At 37.5% G+C, this 25,566-nt stretch overlaps 2 protein-coding genes across 4 annotated transcripts; one reads left to right on the top strand and one right to left on the bottom strand.

The window, feature by feature from the left end:
* Positions 1–942: 942 nt before the first annotated feature.
* On the top strand, positions 943–13,901 carry ifngr1 (interferon gamma receptor 1). Of its 3 annotated transcripts, XM_074629213.1 has the most exons (8): positions 943–1,032; positions 1,135–1,247; positions 7,837–7,954; positions 9,387–9,568; positions 9,686–9,840; positions 10,101–10,284; positions 11,372–11,496; positions 11,595–13,901. In XM_074629213.1, the coding sequence occupies exons 2-8, from the start codon at positions 1,181–1,183 to the stop codon at positions 11,982–11,984; spliced, it is 1,221 nt and encodes a 406-aa protein (XP_074485314.1). In that variant the 5' UTR covers positions 943–1,032; positions 1,135–1,180; the 3' UTR covers positions 11,985–13,901. The 3 variants fall into 3 exon arrangements, with proteins under 3 accessions (XP_074485314.1, XP_074485315.1, XP_074485313.1); XM_074629214.1 differs by lacking the exon at positions 943–1,032 and having other exon boundaries at positions 1,053–1,247; positions 10,101–10,272; XM_074629212.1 differs by lacking the exon at positions 943–1,032 and having other exon boundaries at positions 1,053–1,247.
* ltv1 (LTV1 ribosome biogenesis factor) lies at positions 13,862–25,130 on the bottom strand. Its single transcript, XM_074629211.1, has 11 exons — positions 24,784–25,130; positions 23,372–23,503; positions 22,865–23,068; positions 21,885–21,972; positions 21,103–21,235; positions 20,455–20,668; positions 18,939–19,066; positions 18,651–18,796; positions 17,367–17,418; positions 16,551–16,752; positions 13,862–15,735 (listed from the first exon to the last, which is right to left on the bottom strand). Exons 1-11 carry the CDS (start codon positions 24,784–24,786, stop codon positions 15,625–15,627), a joined length of 1,413 nt encoding a protein of 470 aa, XP_074485312.1. The 5' UTR covers positions 24,787–25,130; the 3' UTR covers positions 13,862–15,624.
* Positions 25,131–25,566: the final 436 nt, after the last annotated feature.

Here is a 25,566-nt window from a genome sequence, read left to right as displayed (position 1 = left end):
AAGTTGGATGTTGTTGGCACGGTGAGATAAACATGCTTTGTCACAGCAGCTCGGGGCTAACAACTGGACAACAGACACATCATATGAAGCAGGATTGGTCTTTAAAATAAGATGGAATGACAGTGAAATATATAAGACACAACAAATATTTGAGTCAGGGGACATTTTTCAAATTGCACTGAAACTATTTTTTTTATGCTTTATTGTCATTTTTTTGTGTTACAACTGTTAAAATAAAATAAATGTAATGTCAGTGTGTGACCTGTAGGTGGCAATAAACATCAGCTTTTCTTAGGAGCTGATTTACCTGTGCAAAAAGACATAACAACCGGAAATCAAAAGATTTGGCCTACACAATAAAAGCTTCTGTCCTCTTGTGAATCGTGAAATAACATTATCTATCTATCTATCTATCTATCTATCTATCTATCTATCAATCTATCTATCTATCTATCTATCTATCTATCTATCAATCTATCTATCTATCTATCTATCTATCTATCTATGTCTACACACACGCAGTACATGATGATACAATTAATATATATACCGTACAGGTATAAACAGGTAGTAAAATAAATATACATTCTGTGATATGTAAAGGTATAAACAGGTAGTAAGATGAATATATATATATATACATATATATATATATATACATGTATATATATATATATATGTATATATATATATATATAGAGAGAGAGAGAGAGAGAGAGAGAGAGAGAGAGAGAGAGTAGGAGATAGATATAGATATAGATATAAAAAATATATAGATATAGATATAGATATAGATAAGAATATATATATATTGGTTTCAGAGAAGCCAGAGTTCATAAAAAATCCACATCTATATATAAAACAATTTTATTTTGAAGAGGAAGAGAAAACAAAATGAATGTTTTGTTTTATTGTTTCCTATGACGTCATCAAGGTGTGTTTGTGAACTGCCTCAGGTCAGTATTTAATTATCACACACATACAGGAACACGCGCTGTGGTGGAGGATGTAGTGAGTAACTTGGGATTTAATGTGAGTCAGACGGTTTAATCAGGAACTTCCCTGAGGACAAACTCCACAAGTTGCTTGTGTTTCTATTGAAGGCTCGTTCGGTTTCTAGTCATTGTATTATGGCCTCTCGGTGAGTTTACCGGTTGTTCGTTGGACTGAAGGCCTGGAGATGCTGCTGAACGGTAATGGTGTGTTCACGGTCCTCCTGCTGATCACTGGAGTCTCTACTGGGATTGGTAAGTAGCTACTAAATAAAATACACTACATATTGGTGTTTGTACTACATCTATCATCTTAAAATGATCATTATTATATTGGTTTTGTGCCTGGGCTCTATACATGTTTCTGTTAAACTAGAATACTGTTAAAAAAAAAAAAGTAAAGTTTGAAATGAATGAAGACTATGTAGTAATATTCACATTCATACCCGGATGTTTCACTGTTGCTAAGTCAACATTACATGACTTAAGAGACTGACATGACTTACATGCAGGGAATGAATTTAGCACCTGTCACCTGCCAAATAACAGGATAAATGTTGGCTGTGGCAGGTAAAACTTTCAGTATATTAGTTCAGAAATATTAGTTTTATATAGTTATTTATATATATTTTAAATGTTTTTTATTATTTTTTTCTCTTCTTCTTCTTCTTATTTCATGACTTATTTGTGGATACTCTCCCTGTGTTGTATTCTCTAAAATTTGAATTGTATGTATCCATGATTGAGAATCAGTTAGGTCCTTTGTGACCAGCTGTGGCTGTTTGTGTGTATGTTGTTGTCAGGTATGATTGACTGATGTGTTGTGTGACGGGTGAGTGTTGTTCAGAAAAACAATAATTAACTTTCCTTGTATAGTGACTGTTCTATTGATTATTGACAATTAATAAAAAGACCTTTTGAAAGAAAGAAATATTAGTTTTAAAAAGCAAATCTTAAATTAAAAATAGTCAGGGATTAAGGTTACATGATCCATATTTCTACTGTCTGTTAACACTGACTCAGTGTTCACTAGGGGTGGACGGAAATATTGAGTATTGCAATATTGTGTTTTGTGATACTGTATTAATTCTCAAAAACCCTGTATTGAATTCTAATTAATAGTTTACATGCAAAGATTAACTCAGGAAATACTTTACTTTATTTGCAAAGATATGCAAATGCAGATCCTACTAATCTGATTGCATAAAAAAAGTTAACCTTTTTATACTCAAATGTTATGCATATAGCAGTGTTATTTATACTATGACAGTTTTCCTAAAATTAGATTTTAAAAAATTGCAATATATCGCCTTACGTACAGTATCGCAATATATTGAATCGTAACCCCTGTATCGTGATACGTATCTTATCGCCAGATTCTTGCCAATACACAGTCCTGGTGTTTACGATTCTTCTACACAGATTTCAGAAGTGGCAGACAAAACAATTGTGTGGCTAGTAGAAATGTTCAGTGACCTGCCACAGTGGAAAGTGAGGAAAAAACTTAATTTTAGACCCTGCTTACATGACTTTGGGACTCTGGTAACTTGTGATGGACACTTGTCATTGTTGAAGTTTTTTCTGTTACACTAAAATCATACAGAAAGTAAATGAAGTAAAAAATTGAAATAAAAGATAAACATGTGCATACATTATTAGTTATAAAGAGACAAAACGTTGATTATTTTCAGGTCTCGTGTTAAGATTGTCGCTGCTAAAACATTAAGGAATTTTAAAATATTTAATTGAATCCTTTATTTAAACTCGCAGTATCATTGACAGAGGTGAAGTATTCAGATTTTATTAAAAGTAGTAATACCACAGTGTAGAAATAATAATTTACAATTTCTGTTTGAGTGAAAACAATGGAATAGTGCTCAGAGTTTAGCAGTCTGGAGTCTTTTTGTAGATACATGAGCATAGAAAATGATAGAAAAACTGTATTTCTATTAACATGAGCTTCAAGTTTTCAGAACTGTGTGCGTAGTTCAGTTTTGTGTTTGTTTAAAACAGTAATTTTCAGGGTATGTCACCACAGACACCCATTTCATACTACTGCAAATATATAAAAATCACAATACTGCAATCACCATTGTGTAACCTCATTTTGCTACAGGTAGTGACTTAACAGACACTTATTTAAATGAAAATCTTTCAAAAGTATTAGTGTCAAAATATACTTAAAGTATAAAAAGTAAAAGTACTCATTGTGTAGAATGGCCCATTTCAGAATAATTATTGATGCATTAATGTGTTCACCACTTTAATGTTGCAGCTGGTAAAGGTGGAGCTAATTTTAAGTACTTTATATACTGCTAGGTAACTTGTGAATTTCTCCAAGTGATCAGAAACATAGTGCAGGAAAAAGAACAATATTTCCCTCTGAAATGTAGTAGAAGTAGGCCTATAAAGTAGCATAAAATGGAAATAATACAAGCACCATGAGTAAATCTACTTAGTCACTTTCCACCACAGCTCAATGATGTGTGCACAATAATAAATTATACAGTGTAAACATTTACAAACACACAGCAGTTCAGTAGCAGTTATTTTACCTTATGCAAATTCTTCCAAATGTATTTTAATTGAAAATGTTTAGAACATTTGTGAGATGCATGTACCAGGATATTGTTATGTTATCTAAATAGCCTGAGTGCATTAGTTCATCAGAGAGTAGATAAAATGTCCAAAAGAACTCTTCATCGTTAGAAACAGACACCCTTTGATGGAGGTTATTAGTTATTTAATCACGTTTTTTATAATTAATTATGAAGTAGGTTTAAAAACTGCAAAACATTTGCTGGTTCCAGCTTCTGAAATGTGAGTTAGCTGCTTTTGTCTGTTTTTATGTCATAAACTGAATACTTTGGACTCTTGGAACTTGTGATGGACATTCGTCATCATTTATGACAATTTCTAGCTGATATGAACTACATGGTTTAATTGATTCATGAGATAACAATTGGTTAAATAGTCAATAATGAAAATAATTATGTGCCTTGTGGAAAAAAGTGTTTTTGTTTCGACTTTTAGGGGAATTTGAGTGACGCTGTGATGCATATAAATGGTGAGTTATAGATGTCCAAGGTCCAGGCTGTGGTTGTTTATGGCTATTATATAATCAGCTTAATAACTAACCAGCAGTATCTGTATGCTGAGAGGGCTGGTGCTGAAATCATGGGATGCTTTTTATTGAACATCCTAAGAGAGGAGTTAAACAGTTATTTCCTCTTAAGTTCATGGTTTTAAAATGAGTGTTTCTGGATGTTCCTGCCTCTTTCTGGATGCTCAGACTTCTGTATAGACGTGACCTCATGTTGAGAAAGTCTTAATATGGAAACAGTTTCTGTTCATGCTGAAAGTCACCACCTCGGGTCACACTTCCCCATCGAGTGCTTTGTAGTTATTTTTCTCAGGAACACAACTAACTGCTTCTCATTCACGCTGCTGAATGACACATTCCTGAAACTTTCCAAATCATTTCAGGAGTTTCTTAACTTTCCCCTGAACGACCGTGATGTCGTAAATCAGCCTGATCGTGAAGCAAAGGTCGTGAAATATGTCGGTGTGTTTGCAGATTGTTGTGAAAAAAAGGGGTGATGTCTTGATTTACCTGTTTTATATCAGATCAAACTGATCAGTGATATATTGCAGATAAGAACATGTGACAAATGGCTGATCACATGATACATTTCAGGGAAAGCAGATGGCTCACCTTTAATTAAATATCTTTGGAATCCAGTGGTGCAAAAAGTATGTGGACATTTTACACATATTGTTGTGCACTTTAGGTATAGGGGCTCGGCTCCTCGGTTCCATTGAAGGGGAATTTTAATGTTACAGCAGACAATGACAGACCGTAGTGTTTTTTCCAACTTTGTGCCAAGAGTTTGTGTTTTTGCTTTAACCTGCAATCACACAGCTGTTTTCAACATGAAACTTGTAAACATGCATCTCCACCATCCATCAGTATACATCCCATAAGAAATTAATTGAGCATTATCACCCAACATCAGTGTTGGACCTCACTAATGTTCTTGTGGCTGAATGGGAGAAATTTAGAAATAGTCAAAATGTTATTCGTTTTTTTTTTTTATTTAATCCTTTATTTAAACAGATAGTGTCATTTACAGAGGTAGAAAAAGTGCTAATACTAGTAGTAATACTACAGTGTACTTTTACTTTACTCCGTTACAAGTAAAAGTCTTGCTTCTTAAGTAAAGGTATAAAAGTATTTGCCTCAAAATGTATTAAACAAAGTACACATACTCATTATGCAGAATAATATATGTCATATTACTGGATTATAATTATTGATGCATTAATGTGTTCATCACTTTAATGTTGTAAAAGTCTTATCTTAACCTATAATAATACATCACATTTGTTGATTATATTTTTTACTATAAATCTGAATCTGCAGAGTAACTAAAGGTGTTAAACAAATGCAGTGAAAAGTACAATATTTTCCTCTGAGATGTTGTGGAGTAGGGCTGGGCAATTTTGAAAAAAACATCTAATTGCAATTATTTTTTGCTGCTATTGTAATTGCAATATGATTAGTGAATGATAATGATAATTTTTACATCATTACAAAAAAAAAACATTAAAATGATTATGGTGCGATTTTTGCGGGGATCTGTACAAAGATGTTTTCTTAAGTCTGTAGAATATGATGTGCAGGCCAGGGCATCTCTGCAGCACCACAATATTTGATTTAAAATGGTATTTTGACACACATTTTGCCTTTCAGAAATACTGCGACTGCGTAGGCCATATTGCGATTTTGACAGCCCTTTTGTGGAGTAGAAGTATAAAGTTGCATAAAATGGAAATATTCAAGTAAATTAAAAGTACCTCAAACTTGTACTTAAATACAGGATACTTGAGTAAATGTACTTAGTTATTTTCCACCACTTTTCATTGAAGTCTGCGCAAGAAAGAAGAAACTATTACAGTTAAAGTTTATACAAACACACCTGAAGTCAAGACTGAAACAGGAATAGTGAAGGTTTTTACAGCAGCAGATAGTTTTGGGATGACATGTTTAACTGTCTCACATGGGTGTAATGTTCAAGTGTTCAAATACTTTTGACCATGTCGTGTATCTACATACTATCAGCTGCAGGTCAAATCACGATACCAGTCCGATATTGTTTTTTTTACTGCCAGTAATATGGAGCTTGCAAAACCGAATAAAAAATTCGGAGCATATTGTGGTTTATTTCATTATGTGATGGAGTGATATTGACTTCTGGCATATTGCCTTTGAAGAACACCGGGTGTAATCAATATGCTTTCACTATTTCTGACCTGATGAAGACACTGAATGTTCATTTTTAAACCAATATGCACGACTAAATAAAGATATCCCTTTTCTCCTGGCTCATCTTGAAGAGCTCTTTGAGGTTCCCTACATACGGAACATTTAAAAAAACAAACAGCTTTTGTTTTCTATCATACCCATCTTTGACTCCCAGCAATGTCTGCCTCCTCGGAGGATTAAAAACAGGCGAGGCAGTAGCTGAAAAACTCCGGTGGAATGCTGAAGAGCAGCCAGACTGATGCTTCATTTACCTGTTGTTGTACTTCTGCTTCCTTGTTGTTGCAAGCTACCTGTCGAAACAGTGCTGTTCTATGCAGGACAAAAGGCTGAAGGTGTGTTAGTGTAGAGCGGGAAGTATGTAGGCCGTACGTAGGCCTACTACAGCACTCCCTGGCTAATATGGTGAAATATGTTCTTTTTATTCTTGCATAGTCATAGCAGCGTAAGCATTGTAACTGCATATGAGTGTCGCGTCTGCACAGATATGCTTTGATTTGCTGGGATGAAGATGCAGTCATCTTCCTTGTTCAGCGTGGGTGAAGGTAACTAAGGCCCAATCCCAATGTCCCTCCTGAGGCCTTAAGCCCTGAACCCTCAGGGACTTGACTGATGTCAACCTGGTAAATGGATGAGTGTGAAAGGCTGCAAGGGACAACACTTTGTGGCGACATATCACATTTTACCTTGACGATGTCAATGTGGGTTTTTATTTTACGTTTTTTTACTGTCTATTTGAACGTCTTCCAGCCTCTTACCCTACGAGACTAGAAGTAACTGTCAAAAAACAATTTACTTGTTTTCGTCAAACTTCATTAAGCAAAATTAAAAGAAATGGTTGATGAATATACGAGGTGTGTAATATAGTTTAATGCTCGTATTACTCTGATTTCCTGTTTCATCTTAAATCCTTAATGTTTCTTTGTAAATTGAAATAGGCCTGGCTGAACACCCATGTGCCGTAATCCTTGTTTATCCTTTATCCTTCTTCCCCTGGTAACCGTAGTAACCCTGTGTTCAACGTCACAACGTTATGAATTGTGGGTAATTCCCTCAGCCAATTCTGCAGAAATGCAGACTAACAGAAAGTGTTCATAAAGGGCATAAAATGTCTGCAAGAGAGCCCTCATGACTTCACAATATGACAGTGGGACAGCCCTAAACCCTCACAGACTTTGTGGGAACGCTCCTCAAAGTCTGTGAGTGTGTGAGTGTGGACATTGTGACTGGGCCAAAAATAACTGAAATACTGATTGAATACAAATTTGCCTTCATCACTATTTTCTTTATTTCCTGTATGAGACTTACTGCATCAATATATGTCTGTACATCTTTGTTTGATGATTCTGGTTTACAAGGATTAAACAGAACAGCGGTCACACAAAAAATAAATCAAGCATATTTTCCTAATATGGGCAGAGCTATCAACAGGAAGTGGTGGAGGAAGTATTCAGATCCTTTGTTTTGTGATGAGGCATTTTCCAGCTAACCAGCTAATCTTTCCTCTTTTCAAATTTGCAGTTCTGCCTCCAACAAACGTGACCTTGAGCTGCTCAAATCTCAACGTCACAGTCAGCTGGGATTACAGCAAACCGCAACCACAGACCAGCTTCAGGGTACACATCGGAGGATCTGCTGGGTGAGACTCAACTCTTCTAAACTTGAATCAAAAATATATAACTTTGGTAATGCTTGAATTAGTTTGGTTAATAAAGTTAAATGTAAATGGCAGCAGCAGAAATGTTGTGTTAATGTTTGGTGCCAGACTAAAGTACACATGCTCAGTAAGTCTCCAATAGAGAAGCATAGTGGTTAATATTATTGATAACTTGTACAAAATACTTTATTTTTCATCAGAGGTTTATCTGATATGATTTAAAATTAGAATAAAACTGTTAATAAATACGTGAACTTATTTAGTGCTGAAAATGCGTCAATTGGTGTGATGGATGTTGTGATGGACACTTTTACATGGACACTATTTAAAGGGGACATATCGTGCTCATTTCCAGGTTCATACTTGTATTTTATGTTTCTAGTAAAACATGCTTACATACTTTAATATTCAAAAAACACATTTTTCTCATACTGTCTGTCTGAATATACCTATATTCACCGTCTGTCTGAAATGCATAGCACATGTCTCCTTAAGACCCCCTCCTGAAAAAGCCCAGTCTGCTCTGATTGGCTGGTGAGAAAAATATTGGGCACCTTGACAAAGGTAGATCTCAAACTGTGGGTGATACATTCTAATAAGTCTGCATGTGACATAAGAAGGGGAGCCAAATCTGAATGTCTTGTTGCCAGTTTTTCATGATATGTCCCCTTTTAAACATTCATATTTTAAGGACTATGAGTAGACATCTGACAAATTTACTTAACATGTTATGTTAATACTGTTATTTTTGATTTACTTTAGTTTATTGTTTAGTTTTATCTTTTAACATTAGCCAATCATCACTTATTTTACTTTATAATTTTTCTTTCTTCTGTCTGGTGTCTTTCAGGGATTGTGATGTTGGGTTTTCTATGATGTGGTTTTGAGCTGTTGAAAATTTTAAATTGAATTAACTTTAAAGGGGACATCTTATGGAAAACTCACTTTTTCAGTGCTCGTTCTGATACATTTGGGTATCTGGAGTGTCTACCAACCCACAAACTGTGAAATAAGACAACCCAGTTAATGCTTTGTGGAATGTCTAGATCATAAAACATGTGATTCAACAAGCTATTCAGAATTGGTTCCCCTTCTTATGTCACATCCAGGCTCATTAGAATATATCGCCCACAGCTTGAGAACTACCTTTGTAAAGGTGCACCATATTTTTTCTCACCAGCCAATCAGAGCAGACTGGATATATTTATCAAAAATCTCATTGTGTAACTATTTTGTAAAAGCACCAATAGTCAACCCTATAATATTGTTGCAATATCGATATTGAGGTATTTTGATCAAAAATATTGTGATATTTGATTTTCTCGCCCAGCCCTAATCTGAATGCTGCTCTTGGCTGCTGATCTGATTTAATAAAATTAATGATTAATCTGCTGTATTGTTGCTCATATTTAAGGGAATATGTGAACGAAACCACAGAGCATCGGTACGATCTGAGCCACTTCATCTGGGCTTCTGAAAAGCGCTACTTGGGCTTCCATGTTGTCACCCTAACAGCCATAGAGGGAGGCAACCAGTCTGAACCAGTGACATCTAAAACTTTCACCTTTAAGTATTTAAAGCCGGCTCACATAAAATGTAAGTAATATGTACTTATTTCCCTGTAAATCAGACGTAACCCACTAGAGTATGGTTCAAGTTAGAAGAAGATGTCTGTGTTATAAATGGAGATAAAACTTGATTTTCTCTTCACAGGTGAACTGGATTTCCCTCCTGTGGATGTGAATGAGAATGAGAATGGTTCGGGGGCTTCAGTGAGTTTCATGAATCCCCTCTTCTTCTACAGAGAACTGAAGCAGGCTGTCAAACCGGATACTGCCAGCTTTAAATTCACCGTCTCTCCAGGTGCTGTAAGTACAGTAAGTACAATCAAGTTTAAAGACTGTATTTTGAAGGATGGGTGCATTTAAAGAACATCACACTTCCAGCTGGGGTTTATGGAACCAGTTTTAGTTTAATACTAAAACTTGTTAGTTTAATAACGAGGGATTGGATTTCTTTCTCCACCTCAAGACAGTACTGTTAAAATGCTTTATTCATTATTGTAATAATATGCAAATAAGATAAAAAGCAATGTTGATATTAATTATATATGTTCTGTGACTTTCAGGGAGATTTTGAAAGCTCTTGCTCAGCGCAACAGGAAAACTGCAAACTTGATATTGTATTATCTGACGATAAGGAGAAGTGCGTGAGCCTGAAAGGATTGTTGTTTGCTGGGAATGATTTTGGCCAAGTGCAGTTTAGAGAGACGGGCCGCATCTGTGCCAGTAAATATACTGGTAAATATACTGGTAAGTTTAAACTGAGAAGATGTCTTCAAAGATTTACTGCATCAAAGATGTGTCTGTACATCTTTGTTTCTGGTAGCATGGACACAACTATCAACAGGAAGTGGTGGAAGAAGTATTCAGATCCTTTACTTTAGTGAAAATACTAATACCACACTGTGAAAATACTCCACTACAAGTAAAAGTCCTGCATTCAAAACCTTACTTATACCTGCAGTAGGCAGGTTTTTTCACACCATTGTGCAAAAATGCCATAATAACCTTTCAGTTTATTAATTCAAGTGTTCTGAGACTTCTGCACCTCCTCATGGCTCTGTTTTCAGGCTTTAAAAAATAAAAAAAAAAGCTTGTGACGGGACACTTTGACCAATCACAGGTCATTTCAGAGAGAGAGCGTTCCTATTGGCTGTTCTCTGGCTGGTGGGCGGTGCTTGGTATTTCCTCAACTGATCTCAACATGGCTGCCGGGTCACAAACTTTCTCATTTTACAGCTAAACACTACAAGATGTTTTTGAAAACAAAGAGACAAGAAATAGACATTATAGTAACAGAATATTGATTCATATTTGATCAGCGCTGCCAACAACTTTATCCCTTTCACAGTGTGTTTTCAGTTCATGAAAGTTTATTGTAACATTTTTGTCACATAAAATGTTTTATTCAGCATTCGGCTGTACTTAGTTCCACCCTCTCGTGTCACTTCTGGTTCCAAAAAAAACCAATATGACGACGGCCAAAATGCCGAACTTGAGGCTTCAAAACCGTAGTCCACAAAAATGGGTGTCGTTACGGTGTCTACGTCCACTTCTTATATACAATCTATGGATCTAATGCATATAACCTCACATTGAGTTCAGATAAACTTACTTTGGAGTGTGTTTTTTGATTGTGGATGTTGTGCCTCATTTCTTATATTGGATATATCTCTTAACGTCCAAGAGGAATGATTACAGCAAACAAAAACCATCGTACATATCATCACCTGACTTGAAAAGCTGCAAACCTATCCTTTAAAATAAAAGCGCGGTTTGCTAAATCAGAAAAATGTCCTATCACTGAAACTAAATTAAATATTTCTTTTGATTGCAGATGTCTACGTTCTAACGCTGGCTATAGGTCTGCTCGTCCTCGCCATCGTAATCAGTGTGATTATAATCATCATCTGTAAGGCGAAGGCCTGGACAATGGACATACCCAGTCAACCCAAGCCTCTGGTAAGGTGTCAAATTGGTAAAAAAAGAAAAATCATCGGTAATTATGTTTCTATAGTTGTTTTAAACCCTTTGTCTGTTCCCATCTTCTTGTCACATAGATCATAGACCCACTGCTGCCAAACCACAGGGGCTTGAAGTATGTTCCCGTGTCCCCCACTGACATCAGCGCTGTAAGCGTGAGTGTCAACAAGCCCTGCAAGAACCCTTCGGTCAGCTCCGAGGAGGACAACGACCTCCAGGACGTCGTTGCCGGCTTCGGTTACCAGGCTCCTGACATGTCGTGCGCGGAGGAAGGACTTCAAGAGGGATACTTGAGAGATGACGACTCTGCAGACGACTCTGCAGACGACTCTGCAGACGACTCGGTGAAGACGGAGATCGTTTTGATTGTTTTGGAGGAGGAGGAGGTGTCGCCCTACGACTGCCCGCACACTCTGCAGATTGACATGGGTGATGGAGACATGGTGACGGGTTACAGCGATAGGTAAAACACACGAGAAGAGGACTTGATTTGGGATTAAAGTCCGTTTAATGATGACCTCAGGGCTGACTATGCACTATAAAGCCTAAACAAGTGCACTCAGGGAGGCGGTGCCTTTTGCTCAAGAGACCTCTGAGACGCTCAGACCTTCTTCTTTCTGACTGCACTGATCTACACGTTTAAGGACATCGTTGGGAACCAGAGCTGCAACACAAAGGATTAAAAAAGACTTCATTAAACAATGTGAAGCCTCAGCCACATTTATACCCTTTTTTAATATATTTTATAAGAACATACAGTAGTTAACGCTGCTGTTTGACTCGTTTGTACCTGGGAAACAAAGCGGTGATCTTCCAGTCACCTTCTATCTGGTTGAGCATCTCTTAATCTCAGCCAGTCTCGGCTCCTCCTGTGGCATTTTATCAGATGCAGAGCAGCTACTTCAAAACCCAACCGGGAGATTTTTATCTGAAGGAAAACAAGCTCCAAAAGAAGAACATATCAAAAGTTGTATAAGCACTTTTTGTTGTCTTTTTTAGTATCAGCTGAAACTGGTGTTTCTATGTGTAGCTGTTAGTCATGAAGGGAAGGTGCTTCATGTTCTTTTTTTTCTTTTGAGTTCATCCAAATGACACAAAGCATTTTCTCATTTGCATCAAGTGGTATTTAATAATCATGTAGTTAGTTTGGGGTTTATTTGTTCAGGTTTTGGAGATATTGTCTTAAGCTTTCTGCCACCATCCCAATAAAATGAGGGTGGATTGAATCTCTTTTTAGAAATAATGTTCCATTTGAGTCACTTGCTCTGCATCACAATTTATTAATCATACTAACTTTTTGGTCTCTCTGGACCTTTGCCAAGAGTCTTCTGGTGGCTGAAACGTTGATATGATCAATAAATTGTGATGCTTAGCAAGAGCAATATGCGAGATCTTTTCTCAAGACTCAGGTGATCATTTCCAATGCACCTGCATCTGAGATAGTTGGATGTGTGAATATCTCCTTTCTAGAAATAATGTTCCACGAATAATCCACAAAACACAAGTTTTCACAGGGACTATTTCTTTGGTAGAAAGTAGTTCTAATGAAAACCATTCATGGCAAAGGTCTGTGGATTGTCCAGGGCAAACCTGGAAAGTTATTTATGCCAAAAGATGTAGAATCTTTTAAACAGAATTACATTAAACTTTAAATACCACTAGTGGTAAATAAGAAAATGTTTTTGAAACACTCTTACTGGTCGTTCGTTTTAAATGGTAAACTGAGCACCTCATACAATCTGGACTTTCCACTCTTGGCAAATGTTATAAATACCTCTCAGCCTTACTAATAGTGCCACACCTTAACAATGCCACCACACTGTTGCAGTTATCAATCGGTGTATTTACCTCCTGACGTTGGGCAACCTGCTAAACTGGCTCTTTTGGGTACACGTGGGAGTGTTTTTCTTTTGTTTGAATCGAGAGGATTAAGTTTGTTTACATCACTCCGGGGTTTTTAATGTTGGGGTTAATTTGACCTCTTGTTGTGTAAAACTTCAATACAGTTGCTTTAAATACTGATTTTACAATCATTTGTTTTAAGTTTTAACACCAAAGCCTTATATTTTAACTGCGCAGTACGCATATACACTAAGAATGTTCTTTTAATATGAGATGTGAATTTATTTAATATTTTTGTATCTAACAGAAACGTTTCTACGATTCCCATGATGCTTGTTTGCGTGAGGCGAGAATGACACAAACGTGTCGCTTTGCCAAAGAATTTCTAATCTGATCTGGTGTCGGCCTAATCTTTAAATAAATACTAGTGTGACAGATGATTATCAGCTCACCTGTGGGGAAAAGTGCAGTTTGAGGAGATCAACATGAAACCTCACAAAAATATTGCATAAAGTGTTTTTAATAAAGAGACTTAAACAATATTGATATTTTCTTTTGTTAATATAAAGACGTGTTTGAAGGGCTGGCTGGATATATACCTTTTATGAAGAATAGAAATGTTTTCCTACAAAATCTTTTTTTTTTTCCATTTAACAAAAGTAGCTTGAATGTTAAAGGAACAGTTTGTCGTTTTGGGAAATTTGCTTTCTGAGAGTTTCGATGAGAAGACTGATACCACTCCTTTAAATATGAAGCTATATCAACAACAGCCAACTAATTTTAGCACAAAGACTGGAGACAATTAGTCTGGCTCTAACAAAACCTGCCTACCAGCACCTCTAAAGCTCAGTTATTATTAACATGTTATATATTGATTGTTTAATCTGTACAAAAACAACATTCGTCATTTTACAGGGAGTATGTGCCGGACTGTTTCTTGTTTCTTTCAGAGCCAGGAAATAGTCCGCAACGCCCGTATCATGCCGGTTTGTTATTTTTACACTTCTGCTTTTGTACCGATTAAACAAATAAGATATAATGCAACAACAGAGCTCAACAGTGATCCATTCATTCACATCATTGACGTTGCGGAAAATCCTTATGTAAAGCGTTTTTAAGCATGGAACCAAGCCAACCTGCTACGAGAGGAATCGGGACCATAAAACATTTGATTCAGAGCAAAAAAAAACATTGGAAAACGGAACAAAAGGTACAAGACTGTGGACATAATTATTTAACGAGTGAAAACTCGTCGCCTCTGGAAACTCCAGAAAAACGTTTAAACTCTCTGTTGTAGATTTAAAATGAAGATTAAGCAACTGCATGGCTTATTTCTCGCCTCAAATGTTTTCAGAAACGCATTTCGGTGAACTATTTTCGTGATATAAGAGAAAGTTTTCAAACGAGCCGCCATGTTGGCCCGTTGTGAAATCCAGGAGCAGACCATGAAGCAGCACGTACGAGCATGTACCCTCACTATCCGTTTGCAGATGCAGTACACATTTCCATGATAACCGCAATCTCCACCAATCTGAGACGTCGCTGTTACACTTAGGATTGTGGGTAGCGTAGTACCTTTCCGTGACATCGTGAATAAAACGAGGTTGATATCGTACAGATCCGTGGCTTCGACAGGAGCATATACCATCGTTTCACGTAGCTTGTGGTATTTCTACCTTGGATGGTTACGATATTATGGCTTATAATCAAATCTGCGATTCAGAATACAAATGGGATTTTCACTTCTAAATCCTCACTGTTGAGCTCTGTTGGTGAGTTTCAGAGGAGCCAGGTTAACTGTATCCTCCCTCTCCTGTTTCCCGTCTTTGTGCTAAGTTAAGTTAGCTTTAGGCTGCTAATGTACAGACATGAGTGGTATCGATCTTCTCCTCTAACTCTTTGCAAGAAAGCTTATTTCCCAAAACATCCGACAGTATCTGATCAGAGGATGAGTAAACAAGATTACCAAGTTTTCAATACTCCTCCTACTCAACACCCGGCCTTCAGTATTCCTGATTTTAACCTGCTATAACATGACAACCTGAGCTGGGTAACTGCAGATAAAGTTACATTTTGCTCCTTATAGTTAAAGTTGAGTTAAATGAACTTGGTCTCATGGTGATTTGAGGAGACTCAAGCCTCTCAGTCAGCGCCCCGTCAGTCCTCTTGTTTGGGCTCGTCTGTCAGCTCCACTGACGTGAAGAGCGGCGTGTCCACTGTGACGCCACCAACGGCTAAAAAAAAGTCTGTGCGGGCAGTTTTCTACTAAAGCTTCATGCCTTGAACGTTCGTTCTCAGGTTCAACATCTGCTTCTCCTGTCGCACTTTTTCTTCCTTGAACGCCGTCTTGTTGGCTTTCTTCTCCACTCTCCGCTCCTATTCAGAACACAGAAGTAGAGTTTAACACATTGTTCTGTACAAAGGTTTTCATGACTTAATCTGTTTGTTTTTCATGTCTACACCTTTTCTTATCACAAAAGGTGACCAAAAAGATTAATTGCACTACTGATGACGCCCTTCTTTGGGTAAATATTTGAATCCAGGTTGTTTGCAGAGTAAACACAAGAATGCCTTTGGTGCCAAATCACTGATATAAAACATCTGATTGAGCTGATTGTTTTTTGATAAGACGGCTGGTATTCTATATTTTCTTATTGTTGACAAATCCCATGAAAAGACTCAAACCAACAACATGTTAGTCCGTCTCTTGAATGAATCCTGGACAAAACCCGGAAATGAGTTAACATTTTAGCACTTCCCTTTTTTTCTTAAAAAAAGGTGGCTGCTAACAAGTGGCTAAATGAGTTTACTAAACGTCATCATGACTAGTCAACCTTTACAGTAATCCAAAATCTAATGTAAAATTCGAGGGAACCAGGACAATGCTAACTTCCTGGCTGGCCTACAAAAATACGTCATCCCTGCAGCACTTTTTGACTTCCTGTCTGTGGCTCTCAGCTCCAATCCCATTAGTTCCTCCTGAAGATGGAAATGTTTAACCTCAGAAATAAATAGTCTCGTTTTTAAAAACAGCTGTTCACTTTAGTTTTTAATCAAACAAACAGGAGGAAATAGTGCATTTGTTGGGGAGTGGGGACTATTTTCAGGGGCAGATTAACCCACATTTGAGACACATGAGAAACACCTGCTGACAAACTGATCAATGCTGTGGAGTGAGCGGCCTTCCTCACCTTGCGTTCTTCCTTGATGGCCTGTTTCCTGGCCTTCCTCTCCTCGTTGCTCTCCTCCTTGTTGCGGATCTGGGTTGAGACGCGAGGCAGGTCCGAGTCGTTGATCATCGTCATGCGCTCCACCTGCTTGGCGGTCAGGCCTTTGGTAGGAAGGACATCCAGAGGGATACCAGTCTTATGGGACACACGGATCGGCTTCGTCCGAGGGAATAAAAGGGTTTGATTCAAGTCTTATTTTAAGTCAATGTGCTGAGACTGCAGCCTGCCTCATAATCGAAGCCCAGCACCACCTAAACAATACATCAATGTAAAGCCTCCACATCCAATGTGATGTGTTACATTAATGCACATTTTTGCAAATCCTTTTCTTTATACTGTGAACATTTGCACGTTTTTAGTCAATATTTTGCATGTGCCATCCTCTTCAGGTTAAACACCTTATAGCTCTTCATTTTAGAATATATATTTTACATATTTTTATTTTATATTTATGATTCAGCTTTTACAGTACTTCTTTTCCTTTTCTCTTACTTTGTTTATTTTGACCCTTATGCACCACAACACCAACGCAAATTCCTTGTGTGTGAAAACATACTTGGCAACAGTGTTGGAAAGTAACTCAGTACATTTACTCCAAGTAAATGTAAGTACAATTTTGAGATACTTGACTTGAGTATTTCCATTTTATGATACTTTATACTTCTACTCCGCTACATCTCAGAGGGAAATATTGTTATTTTTACTCCACTGCATTTATTTCATAACTTCACATCTAATAACGGGTATAAAGAATACAAAAGGAAGTCTTTTCTTACCTTTGGTGGTTCTTGAATGATTTTGGGTCTGTTATATATGTTGGAATATGTGCCTGGAGAAAACAAGAAACATGCAGTCAAAATAAGATACAATACAACTAAATGATGACGTCTTCTCACTATAAAATACATTAAACTACTGTAGTTGTCATTTCAGCATCTGGAAGATGAGTTTTTTTCTTCGCTTACATTAAAATTATGTTTTAATGTCAATTAAAATACAAATTAAAACCAATTTCATGACTTTTATTTATTGTTTAAATTTGAATAAGAAAGCATTTGTTGAACTATCAGAAGTGAGACTTCATGTCTAGTTTCTCACCAAATAGAAATCACAATATTTTAAAATGTATAAAACTTTCGAAATCAAGACACAAACATTATATTTCACTCTACTGAAAAGCATTTACGGCCACTTACACACATTACACAACCACTTTCACATTTTAAAATCGGTGCGTCATTACTGCAGGAGTTAACCTTTGACCAAATATAAGCTTTACTGCACTGACATGGAACAGATAAGACTTTAACCTTTGGCTCTGATTAGATTAGATTAGATTGACTTTACTGTCCAACTCAGTGGAAATTTGTCTTTGGCTTCTCCAAGTACAGCAAAAGGTACATACAGTATAATATACAAATGACACAACACACCATTAAAAACATACAAATATACAGTCTACAATATACCATAGTGCAAACGGGCAGGTAGCAGCAAATACTTTATATATACATATCAAAGAAAGCACATCTTATAAAATAAGTGTTCCCTGATGCGGTCATGTTGTGTTCAATGCTTGTATGACAGAGAATAAAAGAAGTCTTATATATGCTCTGGCAGACCTTTGGGACCCTAAATCGATGGCCAGACGGAAGCAGCTTTAACTCTGAGTGAAGTGGATGTGAGCTATCTGCAGCTATATATTTACCCTTCCTGTGTACAGCACCGTTAATTGTAAAGTTGTTTATGTGACTTGCCGATCACCTTCCCTGCCATACTAACAGTCTTGGTTAAGTTTGATTTTTAGTTTCATCTTTGTCTAGTAGCTCCAGGATGTGTTTAGCTTAGCTTAGCACAAACACTGGAAGCAGATGGAAACCGTACGTCTAGCAGCATCAAACCAAAGAAAATGTCTGAATAACTGAATGCATCATGAGTCAAGAAATGTCATTTAAGAGGATTTTTGCTGCATGTTTCTACTGTTGATGAAGAAATTGTCAGATGAGTGAAAATTCTGAAAACTGATCTACAAAAGTGAAATGAAATGGAAACTAAACTCACTGATGATGGTTTCACAGTCCCACTTCTCTTCTTGAGCCTTGATAACAACAGTTTCCATCTCTTCGTCGTCGTCCTCCTCCTCATCTTCATCCTCCTCCTTCAGGACAGGAAGTTCTTTAGGACCCAAGTCATCAGGCCTCAGGTATCTAAACCACAAACAACACACACGTTAGTCAGCTGGGTGATTTACAGCGATAATGTGATGCGGTATTCATCGTCCAACAGATGATTTTAATAAAACTTCGCAAAAAAAAAAGACTGAATCAAGAGGGCAGAAGATGTACTCACTCTTTCTCTTTCTGTATGAAGTAGTCTTTGATAACTTCCTCCAGGCGAGCGCTGTCCGGCTGGATGAAGCCCTCCAGCTCAGCGTTGTCCAGAGCGCCGATCTCATCGTCATCAAACTGTTCGTAAAACTGAAACAAAACAGAAAGACAGAGTTTGCATGTCACATCAAAAGTACTGAAATTTTAAAAGAGAAACACACAAGTGAGTTTGATCACCAGACTAAATATGGAGGCTAGGCACAGACACTTTTACATATGACACCACCCCCCGAGTGCCCGGACTAACTGGCTACGACAGCTATGAATGGGTGGAGGTGTGATACCTAGGGCTGTACCGAATGTCATTTTTTTACATTCAAAGCTTCATTCGAAAAACCTCAACAACAGCTTTGTCTGTCATCATATTTTATGACATCGTTACCCTAAAAAAAAAAATGTAATCCTCAAACAAAATGAATATAACTCGTCAGTGTGTGCCTCCCTTTGTGTGTGGCGAGAGAGAGAGAAAAAAACATTTTTTTGACTGCAGTGAAAATGTTATTTTTGAAAGGCTAAACGCCAACAAATATGGACTGACACTGAATATTTTTGTCAGATAAAAACAGGTTGTGAATCTCAGATATTATTACATTTATCTTTTTTCAATCAATTTTGACTTTTGGACTTAAAAAACGATCTAGAGTTTATGGAAATGTTTGGATCACACAAGTCAGACACAATCCTACACTGCCACCATTGAAGTCTAATTCCACAAAAAGCATAATACTAATAATATTAGTGTAGTCTGATCTTTATCAGCAACTGTGCAGAAATACAGGCTTTAAACAGACTGAAAAGACATGCAAAAAAAACTTGCAGCATTTGAATGTTAATTTCTAATTCAAATGTCAACGTTATGAATGAGCCTTCGAAGCTTCGACAATAAAATATGAGTATACCTCACATTTATGATCTAGCATGACAAAGTTTTACCTTGTGCCGCCTTGCGGAACCGTAGACCTGGTCAGTTCTTGTAATATAATATAAACTTTAATTAAAATGTTATCTTATTCACTAAATTGTTATGTGACGATATGTATTTTGTCTTGAGGCTTTGTATTCTGAATTCACTGTGAATCTGTTTGTGCAGTCGGTTGCACATCAGCTCTTTGTCATTGTTATGTTTTCATCCATGTGAATCCCTGACGGCTGACGCTGCCGTCTGTTTACCACTCAGGGGGGAGTGACATCACGTGTACACCATCTACATTTTGCACATTCATTTTTGCTGTTCTCCTTTGACCCATGTGATCCACAAGATGAAACTGTTGATACATTTAAATGCTCATGTACCAACTTTTTTACTTTTACTACTTTTATTAGTTGTTCCCTCTTTCACTGACTTTGCTAGTTTCAACACTCAACTGAAAAGTAACTGGTGCTACAAACACTGGTCTGTACGCTTTATCCCACACACCGCAGTCACATGACGTACACGTTTTTTAAATGTTCTTCAGTGTATGAAAGTAAAAGTTCACCTTTTCGAAGCGGTCATCCAGCAGGGTGAGCTGCTCGTTCCTCCTCATCACGGACGACGTCATTGAGTACTCTGTGAATCGACTCTTCGTCTCCTCGTCCATAAACAGAAACTCTCGAGTGCGGCCTTCCGTGTTCTCATCACCCGAAAACCCACCTTCAGAGTCAAAGTCGCCTTCCTCGTCTGTGTCCTCCCACTCATCATCATCATCATCTCTGTCACAGGTTACATACAAACAGGAAATCACCAAAGACGCCAGACAACTTGAATCACCACTTTTTAAACAAGGCAAAAGTGAGCATGGCTCAGATACCCCCGCTCACTGCTTGACCCCCACTAAAGTACGGCCAATGGTTTTGCCCTTGGAATTAATGAACTATTGGGCACCCTGGACTTCTAACCCCCAAAAGGCACAACTACACCACACTGTCAACCATCATACCAAATTTGAAGTTCCTAAGTTAAATAGTTTCAGAGTTCTGCTCCGGAAACGAAAGTGTGACACGTGAATGGACGGAAGGACGGACACGGGGAGCGTTATATAGTATACCCCCGACTACGTTGTCGTGGGGGTATAAAAGGTAAATTTAAAAAATATCATGACACCAAAATTTAAGGAATCAAAACATATTTATATTTAATTTCTTACTCTCTGTTCACTGCTCCACTCGCAGTGTTTGCTTTGATGATGAAGTCATCGTCCAGGAGGTTGTCGGGGTCATCGTAGTTGAAGTCTTCGTCCAGAGCAGCCACGATGTCGGGGTCCATGTCCAGCCGCGGTCCTGAAGAGAAACACACAAAACAATGAGGCTGACGTCTGGACCTTTAAAGCTGCTTCACATGTTGGGGACAAAACAGCAGCAAGAGGTAAAAGTAAAACACAATTAAACTGGAAATATGTCGTTTTGTATGTGCATAAAGGGGATCCAGAACTATTCTAGAGAGAAGATAAAGTTTAAAACTGTTTAACATGCTTTTGTCATTACAAATACACCAAATAAATATCAGTATTCTAGCCTTAAAAATAACTGATCTCTTATGACTCTTAAAATGAAGTTACACCTGTTTCAGTTGGAGAAATTGTTGCTGGTGCAGTTTTCTGTTTCAATTCCAAAATATGCTGATTACACAACCAGATTTTTAGATCTAAATCTTCCCTGAATCAGTGTGTTTCAGCTTCTAAAACAGCTAAAACTGTTTCTTAAATCTTGAAGAGTGAAGTCACACAATAATTAGTTTGGTGTAAAACAATATAATCCAAAGAAACCAAATTATATTCAAACAATATATATAATGATGAGTTTGTTCTCTAGTTCGTTGGCCGATAATTATTTCATTTTTTAAGGTGCCTAATCTAAAAGATTACATTTGCAATGCTCTACTTCTGGAAGATCAGTTGTTGTTGTTCCTATTTTATGCAGATAAACTTACCTGAGATAGGAGCGGCTTTGTTCAGAAGTCCCACTTCCTCTTCAAACTCTGAGGCAAACACTGAAGACGGCAGGTTGATCGTAGTGGCCTGTAAATTGCAATATTTTGAGGTTAATTTATTTGGGATCCTGCACTGCCTACTTTTCCACCAAACTTCACTGAAATCCCATAAGTCGTTTTTTAAATTAGAGCTGTCCTCAACCAAAGAAATTCTTAGTCGACTAACACTCATACAATTTTGTCAACTAATCGATTAATTTAACCGACCGATTTAACCGACAGATCTATAAAACGGAGTTTCTCCACAAAGAATCACGCAATAGCATAATTTAAATCTTGTGTTTACCAGAGATGTGCTCATAGGTTTCTTTGAAATAAGTCATTTAGCATTAAAAAACATAAAAAAACGACGAATCGACTGAAGAAATCTTAGTCGACCAAGACCAAAACAACCGATGAGTTGACTAATCGACTGGGGGCAGCCCTATTTGAAACACTGCTTACAAACTAAATGGTAAATGGACTTGCACTTATACAGCACTTTTCTAGTTCTACCACTCAAAGCGCTTTACACTACATGTCAGCATTCACCCATTCACACACATTCATACACTGAGGGCAGAGGCTGACATACAAGGTGCCAACTTTGCCCATCAGGATCTAATCTAAATACTCATTCACACACCGATGGCACAGCCTTCGGGAGCAATTTGGGGTTAACTGTCTTGCTCAAGGACCGGAGGAGCCAGGGATTGAACCACTGACCTTCCGATTTGTGGATGACCTGTTCTACCCTCTGAGCCAAGAGCCAGAAACTTAACCTCTTTAGTGGAAGTAACTGAAGTTTACAAAAATGACAAACCAGGCATGCTAATCTGAAATGCCATAACTTTTCTAAGATGTAAAAATATTTTCCAGATTTTAAATGCCATAACTTTTCCAGGATTTTCAAGACTGAGGGTAACTCTGAGTCAACTTACAGGAATGACCTTGTCCATGTCATCCTCCTCCTCGTCCTCGTCATCTTCATCAGGGAGATGAATCCGTCGCCTGTCATGTTGCACGGGGCCGGCTGCCACCAGCTCATTCGTCGCCGACGCCTCCTTCAGGTGCTGCAGGTAGTTGTAGTCATCGTCGAAGAAAACGCCAAACTCCCTCTGCTCATCACGCCTCTTCTCTGTGTCCTATGAGAAACATGAAAAGCACAGTCAAGGTATCACATTAGACATAAAATCATTTAATGTTTGTGTCGTGTTTGGTCAAATTAAAAGTAGCTGAAAAATAAATAAAGAATAAGGAAGACGAAGCAAAAACAGGGGATAGCTTGAACTCTCTTCAAGCTTCTTAAAACTCGTTGAACTGCTCGCAACTCACAGACATGCAACCTGTGACCAGGGGTGTAACGTTTTTTATTGCTTTTCTTTAAAGGGTCACAAGCCAAAATGTATCATGACATTTATTTAAAAAACAACACAGTTAATGTGTACCTTGGTGGCGGGCAGGAGGACGTGCTGTGGGGCTTTCTCATCTGCTGCCAGCGGGTCCCTCTGACTCCTGTGGACGAGGTGAAAGGTCACGGCCTTCTTCTTTTCGATGAAGGATTTCTTCTTTCGATGTGGCTGGAAGAGACAAACATAGCAGTGAACAGAGGGAATCGCTGGTGATGATGTTACAGAAAAGTCTTTGGTAAATGTGGGTGGAGAGGAGAACAACAACAGCATCATTTCTGTCTCCCCGATTACCCCAAGTTAGGAGCAAAGAGAGAGCTGACAGATGCAGTGAGCTTCTCAGCAGTTGTACTCGACAGCTTTCCACCAAACATGCTTTTTTGTTCCCATGTAGAAATCCATCAGTGAGGATTCTGACTGTGCCTGTCCATGCTGTGCTAAGATGGCAGTCATTTTACATACAACCTCATTCTTTATGTGCAATAATGAGACATTAAAGTGCAATATCATGGACATAATCATGATGGAGTACGCTGTATTAACCATGCATGTTGAGAAGGCTTGCAGTTCACATGGAGTTCAGGCACAGCAGCTTCCTCAATTTCATTGGACAGCATGTCATGAGCCAATCGGCTGTTTTGTAGTTTTTGTCTGCTAGTTCACTGTTGTCAGTTTAGTGTATATGTGTGGGATAACGTTTGTCTTGTTGGCTGTATTGGAGGTTATGTGCGTCAATTAATATGCAAGTATTCTTTGTATTTTGTGCCTTAATTGTCAATATAGGATTAGTAAGTGTTCAGTGTTCATACCATAAATGAATAGAGGTTACTAATTGAATTTGTATTGTGTGTTACATTATTGTTAATTATAGTGTTGATGCACCACATTGATTATTAACTCCACAGCCAACCAGTGAAGCTTATTAGCAGGTTTCAAACCTATTTGCAACCCTGGCAGGATCCTTACTGTTGATCTGCTTATGTTTAACATCCATACTGCTAACCTCTTTTTGACATTGCATATATTTTATATATATTTTGGATTTGCACCTTATTGTTATTTTATATTTTCACTCTTCTTCTTAAAGTTATATCTTATCTATAAAGTAAACTTATAGATAAGATCATTCCTGTACAGGCTTCTGTGTATCCCCAAATTATAATAATAATAATAATAATAATAAAACAATTTGACTATATAGTATATTAATAAATGTATAAACTTATATAGTATATTAATAAATATTACTTCTCAACACTTTGTCTTTGGATCATCATCTTACAAGAGCCAAATCAACGAGACACTTGTCAAATGGTAGAAAAACAAGACTGAAGGAACAATAGGAAAGGACATTTAGTGAATGAGGTTATTTTGTGTTTCTATGATGCACATCAGTGAGGTTAGCTGCTGTTAGCTTAAACGGTTAGCTTAGGTTAGAAAAGTCAGCTTACCATCTTGTAACGGGATCTCTGCCGATTTTCTTCGACTTGTCGGGTTTAAAGATGATCAAATCTCAAACTACAGGTGGCTGTTAAAACCAAATAACCGTTTTAAATCCAGAAACTGTGGTTGTTATTGTCAATCCACGCTGCTTCTCCTTCACCATGCTGCGACTACCATTACCGGAAAGACCCATTTCACAGAACGACGGGGAGGGTTAAAAAACATATTGATTTAATATGGAGAGCTCATGGGATAAATTTAGATTTTTCTTTGTGATTCGTGAATAATCCAAAATTAATGCACGTGTTTTGTATTGATAATGTAATTCATGTCATTATAGACTGAGGTTGTATTCCCTCTACATTATGCATCGTTGGTATAGTCCAGAGTCTTGCTCTCTTCATGTACTGGCGGTTGGAGAACCAGTTTATAGGCTCATTACCGCCCCTGCAGGACATGGAGAGTAACGCGGTGGATTAAACAGGAAAAAAGGAGATGATGCAGAACATTTCCTCTGATACACCTGTTTCTTTTAAGCAGTTAATTTAAAGGTTGTAGATGTTCCACAATGCCCTCCATAGAAGATTTTCTGTGGTTCACAAGCTCATTGGTTTATATGTACTGAATTTAAAACATACTTCACTACGTCTGAAAACGTAAGAATCAGAAATGCATGTTAACAGCAACACCTGTGGCCGTTAAGTCAACGAAAGTCTCGCTCAAAATAGACATGAACGAGCATCGCTCAAAACAGTGAGGCGACACACGTCAGCTAAAACCACAATATCATT

Source organism: Sebastes fasciatus, chromosome 3 (assembly GCF_043250625.1).
Source record: "Sebastes fasciatus isolate fSebFas1 chromosome 3, fSebFas1.pri, whole genome shotgun sequence".
Classification (NCBI taxonomy): Eukaryota; Metazoa; Chordata; class Actinopteri; order Perciformes; family Sebastidae; genus Sebastes; species Sebastes fasciatus.
The sequence above is the reverse complement of the archived record's forward strand: the minus strand, read 5'-3'. Positions and strand labels throughout refer to the sequence as shown.

What these genes read in the sequence shown, in the direction of transcription:
- ltv1 (XM_074629211.1), bottom strand. An exon ending in TTCATACAGAAAGAGAAAGA is followed by an intron (nt 18,797 to 18,938) that starts GTGAGTACATCT and finishes TTTGTGGTTTAG; the next exon opens with ATACCTGAGGCCTGATGACT. An exon ending in GGACTGTGAAACCATCATCA is followed by an intron (nt 17,419 to 18,650) that starts GTGAGTTTAGTT and finishes TGTTTTCTCCAG; the next exon opens with GCACATATTCCAACATATAT.
- ifngr1 (XM_074629213.1), top strand. Translation starts at nt 1,181, where the DNA reads ATGCTGCTGAACGGTAATGGTGTGTTCACGGTCCTCCTGCTGATCACT. An exon ending in TGGAGTCTCTACTGGGATTG is followed by an intron (nt 1,248 to 7,836) that starts GTAAGTAGCTAC and finishes TCAAATTTGCAG; the next exon opens with TTCTGCCTCCAACAAACGTG. An exon ending in TCACCGTCTCTCCAGGTGCT is followed by an intron (nt 9,841 to 10,100) that starts GTAAGTACAGTA and finishes TGTGACTTTCAG; the next exon opens with GGAGATTTTGAAAGCTCTTG.